The sequence below is a fragment of the Lissotriton vulgaris genome, chromosome 2_1 (assembly GCF_964263255.1).
Source record: "Lissotriton vulgaris chromosome 2_1, aLisVul1.2, whole genome shotgun sequence".
Classification (NCBI taxonomy): domain Eukaryota; kingdom Metazoa; phylum Chordata; class Amphibia; order Caudata; family Salamandridae; genus Lissotriton; species Lissotriton vulgaris.
This window is the reverse complement of record NC_141687.1, coordinates 1823865291-1823882111: the sequence shown is the minus strand read 5'-3', so window position 1 is coordinate 1823882111 and position 16821 is coordinate 1823865291. Positions and strand designations below refer to the sequence as shown.

General features: G+C 45.2%; 1 protein-coding gene across 1 annotated transcript in view; it reads left to right on the top strand.

The window, feature by feature from the left end:
* The window catches only part of ADAMTS7 (ADAM metallopeptidase with thrombospondin type 1 motif 7), a 594575-nt gene that overhangs the window by 436279 nt on the left and 141475 nt on the right, over nucleotides 1-16821 (top strand). The window contains exons 18-20 of the mRNA XM_086957915.1: nucleotides 3719-3932; nucleotides 6167-7996; nucleotides 8896-9048. Coding sequence (XP_086814041.1) covers nucleotides 3719-3932; nucleotides 6167-7996; nucleotides 8896-9048 — 2197 coding nt within the window. The remainder of the gene's footprint in view (nucleotides 1-3718; nucleotides 3933-6166; nucleotides 7997-8895; nucleotides 9049-16821) is intronic.

The following is a 16821-nucleotide window of genomic DNA, read 5'->3' as shown; positions in this document are numbered from 1 at the left end:
GTATACAATCACATACAAATGGTGACCACTCATACTATTTTAAATGATCTGTGCATTTCCAGTAGTCAGAGCCAAAAAAGCTGATTAAAACGTGTCTGTTCTACTTATGACGTTGTTTCAAACTTTTCATTTATAAACTTCAATTTTCCTTTTACAATTTAAATTGGAGAGCTGTGCCCCAAAGCACTTTAATTCTGCATATTTCTATGCTAGTAATTGCTTAGAATATAATGCTTCGGGGTGTAACCAGCAACCTGCAGCACCTGTGGGGTGGGGCCCCCCAACGATGTAGGGGGCCCATCAACCCTTCAGGTGGTCCTATTCATCCCAAGGCAAATGAATATCTGCGAGATATGGGAGGCTCAGGGGCCCCTCATTGCATTTTGCAAATGGACACCATCATTTTATGTTACACCACTGTGAATGATCTGGCTCAACAGGGTACAGGCGATCCCACTACACCGGTCTGCCGACCCACACTGCAGTCCTGAGAAAGGTATTCGCACATCACGAGGCCTCCAATACTTGAGGAAGAAATTACATGTTTGGCTATAATTATAAACCTGAAAAAAAAAACGTAGGAAGCCTCACTTCCAAGAGTCTTCCTCCCTGGTATCTGTCAGTGGCATAGTTAGTGTGTCATGGGCCCTAGTTCAAGAAAGATAATGAGCCCCCTGTTTGAACTGTGATGTACTGCAATAATCAGGGATCTGTGTCCCCCTCGTGTCACTGCACCTATCTACTGTCATCTGCTTACCAGGGTACCTGTCCTTCAGGGTTGGGCTGGGACAAAAAAATCGACGTGGGCACATAAATGAAAGTGGCCCCCTTAGCGAACCAGATAGTTAAAATATGTGGTCCACATTTGCAAATCAGGCCAGTTTTGAACTTGTAAAAACACAGTGTATGGGTATTTTGCAAGGTATGGGAGATTTCATGGATTTGTGTTTATTGCAGGCAATATGTCTGGTAATATCAGGGAAATGAATAGTAAAAACTAGCCCGACAGAACATAAAATAGGTCCACAAACTGCTACTAAACTGTCGCACACATTGATCTGTCAAACTAGCCCATTGGGCACTACTTGTTTGCCCTATAGGCCAGTCCGATCCTGCTGTCCTATTCTCAACCAAACATCCCTACCTTCCACCCAAAGTATCCTATCTCTCTAAAATCGATCACTGCCTCACCGTCTATATCCTGTAGCGTAATAGTCAAACATTTGGGGGTGTTACATCCCACAACTAGGGTTGCCACATAGCTTGTTTTATGCAAGCCTCAGTGGGATTGTAATGCCCTGGCTAGCACAAAAATTAGTAACATCACCCAAAGTTGGTATGTTTTCCCCTTTCATACTTAAAATAGTAAGAGTTGCCACATAGCCAGTTTATGCAAGCCTCAGTGGAATTGTAATGCCCCAACTAGTACAAAAATGTGTAACTCACCTAAAGTTTGTATTTTTTCCCCTTTCATACTTGAAATAGTAAATATAATAAGAATGCAATTTAAAATGTGTGCACAGTTCTGCAAATGAACTTATTGATAATTAAAGTAAACAAAATCAGAAAGTGAATATTTAAAATGAAAACAAATTAGTTTACATTAAGTTCTATTTATGGATCATGTCCAAGCCTTTGCAGAATCTCAAAAACGTGATCAAATGGTCGGTATTTTTCTGTGGGAAAGGTGTCAGCGTGGCCCACACACCAGGCATGATCTTATAAAACAGCTGCAAGGCTTAGTGAAGGGGCAAGGCTGTCGCATGCTTAACTTCTGGCCAAAAAACAGAGGAAACAGAAATCCAAATCATCCGTTTCGAAGAGAGGAAAGGATTTATTCCCCTGACCATTCCCCTAATGTGCCTTCACTAGTGGGTGGAGATAAAGCCCACCTCTCCAAAATGAGATGCATGATTGGCTTTCCTTCGAGGCAGATACTCTGGCCCAATCACACATCTCCAGTACCAAGAAACACGATTTGGTAAAACACCACAAAGTTCAGCCAACTACACAGATCAAGAGTGAGGAATTTTGCAGGTGTATTTTTCACTATGAGTGGGAGGGCCCAAGGTCATGTTTGGGTGGGTTGCCCACCTGTCCCACCCGATAGAACCGGGCATGGTCCCAAGGATGCCCTCATGGCCACATTCTGTTCGCTGCCTCCTTCCAAGCCTGAGTTTGGTTTTTAGTGCTATACAAAAAGTGATAAACACCCAGCATGCCAGAAACTAACCTGCAGCACCACCTGCTGCTACAGCACAGGGCACACTGTTATTATTAGTTGTGTTGGTCCATTCTGATGGACGCACAACCAGACTACAATCACCAGTGTGCATTAGGTTGAGATATAAAAACCAAGCACTGGAAACACGATGGGTGCTCCTCATTCATATATGATGTGATACACTGGTCCCTACGGCTATTGGTCAGTGGTGTAAAGCAAAGCGAGGACCCCCGGGACCTGCAGGATGTATGTAAAGAGGGGCCATTTAGTATCCCACATCTCACAGGTATTCATTGGCCTTTGGCTAAATGCCCCCCCAACCCATGGACTGGAGGGTGTTAAAGGTTGGGGGACCCGTCTGCTCTGTAGTGGCTGAAGGGGTGGATTCATGCCACTGGCAGGTGAAGAAATCTCGCTCACATAACTTTCTCATAAGGTTCTCGACACCAGCTGCTGAGAGCCCCACTGCCAAAGACACTGGCCGGGGGTTGTGCATTTTTGCCTAATTCATCATCTAGAAAAATATGGCCAGTGTAATCTGGCAATCATATCATGTTGTGACGTAATTCAAGCTTGAGGGTGCCCCGACAGTTGCCAACATGCCCAGTCTGCTTGTATCCATTTCAGATGTAGCTTCTGCACTGTCAGTACTCCCTGCACTCTAAAGTTGGAACCTGCACTCATCGCATCCCCAGGGGGTCCCATGGCCAAGGTCTACATTCATCCAGTGCCTGAGCGGGCTCCAGCACTCCCACACTCTAAGAGGACACACCACTCCCAGCCTAGATTCACCCAGTGTTGGGGGGTGGGGCTCCTGCACACCCAGCCCTACCCTACTTCTACCAGCCTACACTCACCCAGTGTCTGCAAGTGTTCCAGCATCTAAAATGTCCCGCCAGCTCCCTACTCCCAGGTTAGACTCACCTAGTGTTGGAGGGCTCCAGGCTCCTGCACTCCCAGTATCTAGAAGGAGCCATCCCCTACTACTCCCAGTGTAGGTTCACCCAGTGTCAGGGGCTCCAGCACTTCCAGCATCTGAAAGGAGCCCTCCCCTACTACTCCCAGTGTAGACTCGCCCAGTGTCTGGCTCCAGTAGTCCTGGCACCTAAGAGGTCAAACAGCCCCCTACTCACAGTCTAGCTTCACCCAGTATCTTAGGGGTTCCCTCCAGCATCCCAGCCTCTGAGAGGAGCGCCCGCTCCACTATCACAGCCTGCATTCACCCATCATCTACAGGCTCTCCTGCACGCTGATCACTTGGAGTTTGAGCCCAATCTGTGTATGTCCATCAGCTGCAGGGTGATGTGTGCGCACAAGGTCAGGATGTGAGAGAGCCCCAGCACATCAAGTTCACAGCCTCCCTGTCTCTGACGGTGCCCAATATGTGCCAGTACCTTCAGTTTGGTTGTGCCAGAGTTTGAGAAGGTTCAAGCCTTTGCAACATTCTCAGTTGATATTTTCAAATGTGTGAATCTGCCATTTGTTCTGTTGCAGGTGGTGGGTCGGTGAGTGGCAGAAGTGTTCCGCTACATGTGGGGATTCGGGCCTTGTGCGGAGAGCTGTTCTCTGCACCCAGAGTGTGGGGTTGGACGAGCAGAGAGCCCTTCCAGCTGCTGATTGCGGCCACCTTCCTAAGCCAGGATCCAGTGCTCCGTGCAACCGGGAGATCCACTGCCCTTCAGACTGGGAAGCCGGCAACTGGTCCGAGGTGAGCTAACAGGAGTGGGCGAGCATGCTTCCCGCAGGGTCCATCACATCGGTGTATGAGAAGTCTGGGGCCTGAAGATGTCTTTTTTTCTGTAGTTACACATGGGTCTAAAACGTCCTCCACGATCCACCAAAACCTGGACTAGAGATGCCTGCTGCTCCTCAGAGGACAGCTACACAGCCATTGTTCCCTCTGACAGATGTGGGCCAATTCACCAAATATCTGACTGCACCTTCCCCTCTATTTTAGGTTTAGATCCTACTAATCACGTCAGGAGTCCACCAAACTCTCACTTGAGTCATCACTGACATGGCAGCACTGATGGCATGCACAGGGTGTGCTAGGTAAGAAGCTCACAACTATACCAGTCCACCTGTTGTAGGACAGGCGGCAACCACTGAGGTTTGGGTGAATGCATGCTGTCTGCTCACCGGTTCCTCATAGTCCAGTCCACCTCAGCCCCTGAGGAGCAGGACTGCCACCAGTGCTGCAACAGTACCCAGAACATGTCATAGCCAGTTCCAAAAGGACCCACTGACTAAGAAGAGAAGGGCAACAAAAGCAGGTAATTCAACTCCCAGTGGGTAAATTCAGGAAGCTTAGTGGCTGTTTTTGGGAACTGCCAAGCTATTGAGACTCCGGGGAGCTTATGGGGAGATGCAGGGCACTCAAACGAAATATGGGTGACATTTAAAAGAAGTGAATTTTGAGCAATATACTCAATTCAACATATGTTTTTAAAAAAAGAGACGAACGATGATCTGAGATATGAATTTGTGTGTCTTTTCTTGTGTCCAGACTATCCCAAGTCCAGCCCTTGAGCTGGTGGTGTGTGGCTGGGGCTTGTTTGTGGCCTTCTGTCCATGAACGTTTAATTGGGCAGCCTTTAGCAGGTGCTGGAGAGGAGCATTGGGAGAAGCTGTGTGACAGTGATCATGAATCACAACCACACCTAAGCGTGCACGAGCCCTTTATACCGTCAATGCACCTGAGAGCAACTAAACGCACCTCTCATTTCAGACAGGACACTTTATTCTCCCCTGAAGGGCGAAGGGAGCCCCTTATGTTTGGTTGGGGATGGTGCGAGTGATCTCTCTGGCCACGTGTCTGACAGAAATGTAAATCCAGTACTTGTATAGCGCACAAATCACCCCCGAAGGGGTATCTCGGCGCTGGGGGCCGTTGGGAAGATTAAGCAAGCTATTGCCCAGAGTCGCATGGTGCTGGGCAGACCCCTGCCGCCGGAGATCGAACCGTGATCCCCAGCATCCAGAGTCAGTCGCCCTGGCCACGGCGCCACACCTAAGGTGTTGTAATATTTGGCAGCCTTCCACAAAGGAAGCTCCACCACCTGAAGCCCGGGAAAGAAGTAGCCTGTAGTCCACACACAATCTTATGGGGATAAAGGACAGAGCAGCTTCAAGGAAGAAGGTATTCACTGCCTAGGAAGCTGAGTGCTTCTCCCCTAGGGTGAGTGGAAAGTGGCACTCAGTGCAGCTGTCCATCTCATGACCCCTTACTCTTAACTTTCATGATTGGTCCCAGAGAAAGAAAGAATAGTGATGCATATTCTGACACCCCCTTTCTCAGGCGTCACTGATAAATTCATATTCTCAAAATAAGTCTTAAGTATCAGGTTGATGTCCAAACCCTCAACTGCCCTCGCGGCATTATTCTCATTATAGTTCATATTAAAGATACCCGCGTTGGAGACCTGTTATAGACAGGTAGTATTTTCTTCATCCACTTGCAGGGTTCAGACGAGCGTAACGTAGCAGCCAGTCTGTGAGATTGCTTTGCTCCAACCTAGATATTAGCACTGGAAACCATGTTAGGAAATGCCCAGCATGCCAAGGCACAGGACACTGAGTTCCTCCGGTGCCAAGTGGAAAAATGCCCCTTCTATGTGAAGCTGCTTCACATGCACATGTGCATGCCAACCCACACAGGAACACAAACACCACCACACATATACACACACACACACACACACACACACACACACAAAAACACACACATGCTCACTCTGACTGGCGGGTAGTTCAGATGATGCCTTTATTCTTCTACTCAAGGACTAAGGGTCATGAGACCTCTTCTTTGCCTTGTTCTCGTTCTAGATTGAAGTCTATTTTGTAGCACACCTTGAGCTCCAAGTATTAAACAGTGTGGCATCTGCTTTATGTCAGCCTCGTTCACTCTTTTCAACCTTTTCTCTTTTCATTTCGTTTTTTTAGTGTTCAGCAACTTGTGGCAGTGGACTGAAATTGCGGCTGGTTTACTGCAAAAACAACACTGGAGCTGCGTGCAATATTTCTGAAAAGCCAGTCTCTGAGAACGCATGCAACTTACCACAATGTCCAAAGCCAACCATGTCCTTCAGCCCAGAATGGGTAGGCAGCGGGGCCTCCAGCCATGAGCGTTTCAATGAGATCGGCCACATCCCTGACCGTCCAGTACTCAAAGGGATTCCCAAACACCACAGTGAGAACATTATTCCCGAAGATGGTTTTATGTCCGTCCATAGCAAAAAGAATGGTGGCCGTGGAAACAGCAACGCCTTTGTGGATGACTTTTACTATGATTACAACTTTATCAACTTCCACGAGGACCTGTCTTATGACCAGTCTGGAGAGAAGAATGGGCAAACAACCGGGAGCTATGAAACTAAGGGAATGCCTGAGGAGTTCCCCGTGTCAGTGGACATCACCAAAGGATATTCGCCCACTCCTCCTACATTTTTCAAGAAAAATGATGGGCTGGGCCTGCAGGATTCCATGGGGAATGAAACTGATGATGCCAATGGCAACCTTGGTGCTAATCCGACCAAACTTGAAATACAGAGCAAGGAAAGTGTCTTTACTATGACAAATACAGAAGAGAATGTCAACACCTCAAAAGCTACCTCCACTATTGCCTACACCCGTGCTTCAGAACAGCACGTGGACAAAAACCTTTCTTTGGGGATTCCATCTCCTAGGGAGCAGGGAACTCTGTTCAACAGCTCTCAAAGCTCACCTAAGAAAGATTTTGAGGGCACCCAGAGAATCCCAGCTGTGCCCAAGAGTGACACGTTGGTTACGGTTCCGTTTCCACTGGTGCCACCCTCATCTCTGCTTCCTCCCATTGATGGACGTTTCAAAGAAAGCGACGAGTATTTGAGCAAAACCCAAGAAGAGAATAAGGACATAGTTGGAGGTGTGGGCAACGACATCCATGACAGTCATCAAACAATCAGTGATGATGATAAAGGTACTGAGCAACCAGCCAATAGAACATTCAATGGAAGTCCCTCCAGAAGTGATTCTTCTCTCTGGAATGATAAAGAGCAGGAACACAAAGTCACTGTCTCCTCACTGGGGCAAACCTCTGAGACCATCCAACCTAAACCTGAATTTTACCTTGCTCCAACATCTTTGCCAGTAGAAGCTATTCCATTCACTGCTGACTATGTAGATCATCCAGCAACAGAAGACATGGAAGAGGACATGAACGGAAGAAGGAGTTCACCAGGAAGTGATCGGACTCAGGGCACGGGTGACGACTATCCCAGAGATCCAAGCTTGTACAGTCCATATACACAGATTTATACTGTGCTAATGGACATGACACATAATCCACCTGTGATATCACCAGCTTCCACCAGATATCCGACTCAAGTGCCTATTAGCAGAACTTCGGTCTCACCAACAATATCCATTTCCGAGAAAGCTGGTGCAAGTGCACATCCTACCTCTGACTGGAACAGCTTTTCACAGACGCAGGGTACAGAATTGCAGGTTTCTACCTCAATCTATTCTCAGAGAGTCCCCACTGCCTGGCCTGAGTCCAATGAGTTACCAATGAACTATCACTTTGAAAACCTCCCCTTGCCAAGCTCCTCTTCTGATTGGGGAAGAGGTGGTACTGGGGGACGTCTGGGCTCACTGCCAGCAACTGTCTTCCCAACAAAGACAATCAATGATGAAGTTAAGACACTGGTGCCAAGGATGCCAAGCAGTCTGAAAGAGGAAAGTACACAGCCCACTATTAGCAAAGCATACTGGGAAGTTGGAAACTGGACCAAGGCAAGTGTGCCAAAAGTGTTTTTTGGTATGCGTTTGTATCACTATGCGTTTGCTTGTATTTCGTTGTATATGCGTATGTGAGTGTGTGTGTATGTCTGTGTTTTTGCAAGTGTGTGTATGTGGGTGTATTTAAATGGTGTATGTGCCACTAGTCTAGTTTTATATTTCTCAGTTTGCATTTCTGGTCTGAAATGTTGGTCTCTGTAATGATTTTGACAACAAAGATTAGTTGCAAAAATATCTTTGGAACAGCTCCTGTCATACAAACATATGTGCCTCCGATCACACCATCTATGACCAACGATCATTTGAACTAGTCTATTAACTAACGTCCTAGCTCCAGACCTTGGGCTAGAATCAGGGGGTACTGTGCAAACTGCAAGTTAGCGCTGTACAAAGCCTTACGCATGTACCTCTGAATACATGGTCTGCCTGCTGGAGGAAGCAGTCCTGCCAATACCACCTGCAGCAAGCTTCGAAGAAGGCGTAAGTAGACTATCACTGATACAGAATTTACACCTATTATCCTGTCAGAATACATCAGTTACTGATATGCTGGATGGGCAGACAGTCACCAGGACAGCAGTAACGTCCTTTGTCCATGTGGAGTAGGCTTAGGGCAGGCCCTGGGTGCAACAGTATTACACACTGACCTATTAAAGTGTAGAATTTGGTTGAAAACATTAATAAGCACAGCAGCCACAAGGGACCCTGTAATCTGACCTGTCTGTGTGTGAGAGAGATACAATTTATAATTGTATACAGGAGTTGTTGATCAGTTGAGTGATGCATTGATTGATAATGAGTACTATGCTCACAGGCAGTGCGTTAATAGCAATATATTTTCTTATCTATAACAAGTAGCAGTGATATATGTTGTCTTATTCCTCATGTTCCAGTGCTCCACCACCTGTGGCCTGGGTGCAATATGGCGGACCGTGACATGTACCGGTGGGAAAGATATTCACTGTGATATTGCCAACAAGCCCATACCAGCTCGCCGCTGCTACCTCAGACCTTGCTCTTTCTGGCGTGTTGGCAACTGGACCAAAGTAAGGATTGACTTCTCCTTCGACACATACCTGAGCTGATGTCTGACATTTACAGAATCCTAGTGCAACCAATATATGTCTTTTTTCACGCTCAGTTACTACAAAAAGTTTTCCTAAAATATTGTCTGGGAATTTGTTGGTCTTTATGTGAGGAGTGCAGACAATACTTCAAGAGCAATATATGTTTCCGCTCCTGTGCTCTGAAGAGTGAATGTGAAAGACCATGTAACATTCAAATGCATCACCTCTCTGCTGGTCCATAAGCAACCTAGATATATAGTGGACAAGGAAAAAAAATATAATTTAATTTCCATGAGCTGCCCCAAACTAATAGAAATATAGGGACTGGCATGACCTATGCCCTAATTTCTGTCTGATTGCCCTTAGAGGCACGCATTCTTTCCAGTAACAGCACACAAGTATAAGTTTCCAAGCACTGCAGACATGCTCAGGGTCACCAATCACTGTAGATAGGCCCAGGCAGTCTGTGTACTGCTGACATGGTTGGGATGTCCATGCATTGCAGACAGTCAGACTCGCTGGGTACCGCAGTCATGCTAAGTCTCTCCAAGCTCTGCTGACGCACTCAAGTACTCCAGACATTGCAGGTATGTGCAGCATTGCAGACATGCTTACTCTCTTCTGGCATGGTAGGCATGCACATGTCCTTCAAGCACTGCAAGCATTTTCAGGCCTTAAAGACACTGCTATGATGCAATACACCCAGGCCCTGCAGAAATGCCCAGGTTCTCCAGGCAATGCAGACATGCTTATATGCTTCAAGCAATGCTGATATTTACTATGTACTGCAGACATTCTCTGGTTCTCCAGGCACAAAATAAATTCTCAATTTCTCCACCCAGATCAGACATACTCAAGCTTTCCATACACTGCACACATGATCAGACATGTCGGCTCCATAGCGTACTTCTTTGCCCATGTGGTTAGAGCTGTGCCGTATAAACACTTGTAATACCTCTATAAATGCATGGCAGTGCATAGGATCTCTGGGCGCTACAGATCTGCTCAAATTCGTATTTAGTTGAGAGTGAACCATTCACAGTTGACTTAGAAGGTGTATGATAAATAAAGAGAAGGCACATGTTTTGCTCATGCAAGATTTGTGGCACTAGGTCATGGATATGCTGTGTACAGGAACAGTGGCAGATGAAGTGAGAAGATACAGAGCCAGGAAACATTTGAGTTCAGACAGATACCTGGGGGCCAAAGAGATTATGTCAAAGTGACTTAGTAAATTGTCACTCTGAGCTTCTAATCTAAACCTTCACTGTCAGCCTTATCTCAGTCTTATCTCTAGACTGGCTGGTATTTCTATTAGTGAAGGCTCTCTCCAACCTTTATCCACCCGTCCCTTGTTCAAGTGTCTGCAGACTCCAATTTGTATGTCTCAGAGTAAAGACCTGTGATCACCCTGGGGCAATGCGAGCTTCGTATATGCGCTTCCCCTTATATCCCTGTGTGTCTGTACTTGGTAAATTAGCTCTGCATCTGAGGTCATGTGTTGTGTACAATATAACGCCTCCCATACGTGCTTATTGTCATGTCAAGCGACCTTTCTCCAGACTTGTGGAATGTTAATTCTAGAGGAAAGGAGATCTATCATCATTTGCACAACTTGTAAAACTTTCAAAAGCAATCCTAAAAAAATAGAAGTAACTGCATAGTTATGCACCTGCCACCTTCAGGGCCCATGTTCCTTTTCCTCGGCTCATTGGGATTCAATAGTTTGTGCACAGCAAGCATAGGTCACTAAAGCACTTTTCTGTTTTCCCTTATTGCGTCAGTGTGTTTTCTATTCATTACTCCCCACTGACAGAAAAATGTGTGAAACTCCTGACTTCCATTAATGATTTAGACCAGCCGCTCTTAACCTTTTGAGTTCTGCGGACCCCGACTGAATCATTATTGGAATCCAGGATTCCCCGCTGAGTCATTATTGAAAGCCAGGAACCCCCAGCCATGCACTGTCTATGATTTAAACCCTAAAACAATACTAAAAAATATACAAACAACTATACATAAAAAAAAACACACAAATACTCAATATTTGTGTGCTTCTTTGATGTATAGTGGTTTCTAGACTTTTATTTAATTCACAGTTGCCTCTATATTTTTTATTTAATTCGTAATTAAATATAGAAAAGTAGAAATTTTAGTCTTAATAGGAACGTTGGAGGGTTTATACATTTCTTTTTTAATTCTTAAACCAAGGAGATGTATGCTAACCTGTAGCATATCACTGTCTTTTTTTCCTCCTAATGTCTGCTCTTTTTGTTAGCGTTTCAGCTAAGCCTGCCACTTGTCTGCACTATATTCTTCTTGCTGTACTTGTGCAGCTCCAACGAATAAAGCTAAGAATACCAACTTTATTTTTAGCTTCTATTTTCAAATTCATTCACATTTAGAGAACGTTTTACATTTTCCAATTTTGTTTCTTTATTTATGTCCCGAGCCCGAGCTCCAGGGATAGCCCCTCAGCAAAGTACCAGGGTCTGAGCGCACCTAAGTGAGTCCGGATGGGGGACCCCCTCAAGTTTCGTTACGCCACTGCCTCTAGTGCCTAGAAAACAAACAGTTTGGTTAGGTGGATGGGAAGCAGGTCTTTTTGGTGCACAGGTTTCTGTGGTTAACAGGCTCCTAAGAGTTATGAAGAATTTGGGACACATAAAAAGTAAAACTTTTGCCACCTTGAAGTCTTGGCTGGGCAGTAGAGGGATTATTTGCAAACCATTATGTGTATTACCAAGCTTGATCTATAAAGTTCCTTAAGAAATATTCATCTTCAGTCGCGGCCAGCATTACTCGCAGGGGGGAAGTGGGGAGAAGGGTTGCGCGGGAGGGTTAAATTAATTTAAAAAAAAAGTTTTGACTTACCTAGCCGCCGCCGCCGGCCGTGCCCTGCGTCTTCCTTGCTCTCCTGCTCTCCAGGAACAGAAAGCAGAAGAAGGCAGCCATGCTCCCGCCCTCCTCTAAGTCAATCACAACGCTGCCCAAGCAGCGTTGTGAGTGGTCGGTACGCCGACCAGGCAGGGGCTAATGGAGAGGCCATTTTCTTCATGTAGGTTGCATGCAGCCTACATGGAGGAAAGGCAGAGTGCGCATGACTGGTTTGGGAGGCCCCCGGGGGCCGACCAAACTGTCTTTGCACACTCAGGAGTGGGCAGGCACACCACTCTTCCCCTCCCCTGACTCAGAGCAGCGCCACCCTCCCGCAACCAAACATAACATGGTAATAACAGAAAACCATTACTATTTTATGTTTCTTCTTCTCTCACTGCGAGAAGCAGTGGGGCGACACTCCTCTACCCTAGTGGAGGAGATGCCCCTTTTCATCTTATCATTAGGTTATTGAATTTTACCAAGCTGGTCTCGGATACACACATTCTATACATATTAAAGTTACATACAGTTCGCAAACATTCATATGACATCCTAGTTTACAATATGAATCGAGCAATGTTCATATTTTAGATCCGTTTTGTTAGTTTCATCATACAACAGGGTTGATTGTCATATTACAACATTTTATTATTTCAACTAGTAGAAGCACATACAAGTGGTCAGAATTAACTTATGCTTGCAAAAATAATATGAATATTTTCAACCGTATCCTAATATCCCTTTACTTTCAAACATTGCCAAAGTAGATGTTGATATTGTTGACGCTTAACTTAAATGTTCAGGATAGAATTGATGTTATCACAAATTTATATGGTGTCATTATATACATAATGGTCATACCACTTTTACATTTTTCAGAATTTTGTGTTTCATCCAAAGTTGTCTTCATTGCTCATCCATGATTCATGCTTTTACATTGTATTCCTATATTGTTTATTGTTATTCATTTTCTCACTATTCTCTGTCTTTCTGATGCTCAAGAAGAATTATAGCAACACTGTTTTATATTGTGCATATAATAGTCCTTAGTCAGGCTGTTTTATTAACCCCTTCGGCGCTCATGACGAGCTCAGCTCGTCATGAGGCACAGTGGAGTTGTGCTCATGACGAGCTGAGCTTGTCATAACTGCCGCTGAACGCCCACGCAGGGCTAATTCCCCTCCTGTGCGGGCGTTCTACGGGAGTGGGCAGAGTCGTGACGAGCTCAGCTTGTCATGAGCACAGCTCCACTGTGCAGCATGACGAGCTGAGCTCGTCACGAGCACAGCGGCGCCGCGCGCGGCCCCTCGTGGAAGGAGCTAATTTCTTCCATATAACTTTGGATGTCATGTAATTTCATTCAAATAATAATTGTTTTTTATTACTGCCAAGTTCCCAAATGTTATCAATAGATATCTTCCAATTAGGATTAGGCATTATCTGTCTCGGGATAAATATGGAATTCCTCCCGTGTTCCTCCCATCTTCTACTACTCTGTCTGATTTAATATCTGTCACACATTTGAACCACTTTCCATTTTTTTAGTCTAGTAATATCATATCTCTAGTGACTAAAGGAAGTTTTAGTATATGGATAGTTGATATCAGTGACTTACCTTCCTATATAAATTGCTTTTAATTGTTTGTGCCACATTAATTTTCAAAATATATTTTTGTGCAATAATAGAAGTCAGAACCCCTTTCAGAGGACCATGCTGCAACCCCACTACTCACATATCAACACACCATCACACACACCACACATAGTCAAAATTAAAAAGTGCTCCCATGTAGTCGTAGGTCGCAGCACGCCGCATCCCGTAGAGGGGTGCGAAGACCCCGATGATGAAGCATGACACCGGTTGTATGTCAATACAACGCAGTGTTTACACCGCACTACCATTACAAAGCTGGTTTTACAACGCAAGTCGGTACCACGACTTACGCTGTAGGATGCTGGACTTAGAATAGTAAAATTTACTATTCCAACACCAGCCTACGTACAGTAGGGAAGGTGTTGGAATAGTAAATCTACTATTCCTTAGCCTAGAGCGCCCTCCAGCGCAAGTCGTGATAACGACTTTCGTTGTAAAACCAGCGTTGTAATGGTAGTGCGGTGTAAACACTGCGTCGTAATGGAGGTTTCCCATGACACCAAGGGGCCTGTTGGTGTGTGAGGGGTATTTAAAAAAACACGATGTGCTCCCCACCACTGTGGTGAATAAAATGGGCCATGGTTCTCCCCATTCGCGGAAGAGACCTCACTCCCCACGGGATATAATTGCCACTCATTACCACTAGGTGCTGAAGGATCAGATTCTCGGCCTTGGCATTCAAGGAACCCCGCCAGGTGGTTCACCACCTGACAGATTCCCTGGTAGTCCTGTCAGCTCCAGCTGCGCAAGGCTTTGGTGACCGCACCTGCCCTGTTTGTTGCAGTACCACATGATGGTGGTACTTGATGGTTGGCAGACAAGCTTTCAGTGCCAACCGGATTGCCCTTGACTCCAGAAGGTTGATATGCAGCCTGGATACAGCTGGATACCAGAGTCCCTGATCTTCACTTCTCTAAAGTGACTGCCCCCGCCCAGGAGTGATGCATTGGTCACCACTGCCAACACTGTCAGCTCTGGGTGGTGAAGGGAGAGGTGTCTGCCGCTGACCTAGTCTCCTCTGAAACCTGGATGTGGTCAGAGAGTTCCCCTGGGACTTCCAATGTCACTTCAAAGCCTGCATGCTACCTGGCATGCTCGTCCAGCAGGATGCGGAAGCCCATCAGACGCATCAGTCTCAGAGTGGACCTCAATGAAATCCAGAACCAAGGGTGAAATATTGGCATCATAGCCCTAATGTTCTAGACCCTCTTTCCTAGGAGAAAAGCAAAAAACTGAGCCGTGTTCAGAATGGCTCCAATGAAGGGGAACATCTGCGAAAGAGTCAGGTGAGACTACAGCACATTGTTTGTGAGCCCCAATTATGGCAGGAGGTTCCTTGTAGTCTGGAGTTGGTTAACTGCCTGGGGGGACCCTGCATTCAACCGCCAATAGAGGAAGACTGACAAACCTGACCATCCCGAATGCCCTGAGAAAGAACAGGGCAAAAGTCTTCTGGAACACTAGGGAGGACTTGTGCCACAGAGTCCCTTTAAAATGTATTGCGTGTCAGGTTCTTCTCGTGTTTCCAAACCTGATATACTAAAATACAATACAAGCTTCAATAAAACTTTAAATATCGCTTCCTTGTAAAGCAGATATCTCTGTTCTGCAGGCAAGGCGCAGTGAAGTAGTCCCAGAGAGACTGCCACACTAAACAGGTGCTGCCTCGATTTACCAGGAAGGCACCCTCACATTGAAAATGTCTCAAACACGTTCCTACAACCCTGCAGACTGCTGCTGCTGCTTTAAAAACAAGCATTTGCAATGCAATAGGTCTCGCATTAGGAAAGTTTGAGCTATTGGTATTGTAAATGACACATTTTGTACTTATGTGTTGGTTTTGAAAATAGCGAAATTAATATCTTTGTCATTTACAATGCCAATAGTTATAACTTTCACAAATGTGACACCTGTAGCATTTGTAATGCAACATGTTTTGTATTTACGTGACTTAGATGTATTGATATTACAAATAACAATGGCTTTACATTTTTTAAAATAATTAATACTTAAATAAAAGTTATTGTAATTTATAATGGCAATAGCTTAAACTTTTGTAAATAACTTGTGTGAAGATTATGTTCAGTGTATTTTATTGTGACGAAAATCCAAGAACAGAAGGGAAATATTAACATATTTTTTGTGACATTTGTAATAAAGCTTGAAACATTGAGAGAACATATTTGAACCAGTTGTTGAATGGTTGCACAGATTGATGCTGTGGTGGTGCTGAGTGATGTTGTGGTGGCGACAAGTGATGCTGTGGCATTCAGTGATGCAGTGGTAGCGCATAGTGATGTTGTGGTGCCCCTGAGTGATGCTGTGGTGCCCCTGAGTGATGCTGTTGTTGTGCGATAGATAGAGTGAGGGCGATAGATAGCCAGAGGGAGGGCGATAGATAGCTAGAGGGAGGGGGAAAGGTAGATAGAGTGAGGGCGATAGAGTGAGGGCAATAGATAGAGTGAGGGCGATAGATAGATAGAGTGAGGGCGATAGATAGAGTGAAGGCGATAGATAGATAGAGTGAGGGCGATAGATAGAGTGAGAGCGATAGATAGAGTATGGGCGATAGATAGAGTGAGGGCGATAGATAGATAGATTGATAGATAGATAGAGTGAGGGCGATAGATAGATAGATAGAGTGAGGGTGATAGATAGATAGAGTGAGGGCGATAGATGTGTGTGGTTGTATTTGTGTGGCTGTATGTGTGTTGTATGTGTGTATGCGTGGTTGTATGTATGTATGTGTGTGTGCGGTTACAGAAGGATGTATGTGGAAGAGAGCAGCAGATCAGCATATTATAAGAGAACAGGGAGTTAAAGAGGGATGTGTGTTGAAGAGATCAGCAGATCAGCGCAGGAGAAGAGAACAGGGAGTTAGAGAAGGAGTTTGTTGCAAGAGAGGAACAGATCAGCACAGCAGAAGAGAATAGGGAGTTAAAGAAGGAGGTGGGGTGGAATAGAGCAGCAGATCAGCACAGGAGAAGAGAAAAGAATAGGGAGTTAGAGAAGGAGGTGTGGTGAAAGTGAGCATCAGATCAGCAGACGTTAACAGGGAGTTAAAATGCAATGCAATATGTTTCTCATTCGGAAAGTTTAAACTATTGCTATTGTAAATGACCAATTTTATTTTAATGTTTTGTTGTGAAAAATAGTGAAATGAATTGCTTTGTCATTTACAACGCTAATAGTTATAACTTTTGCAAATGTGACACCTA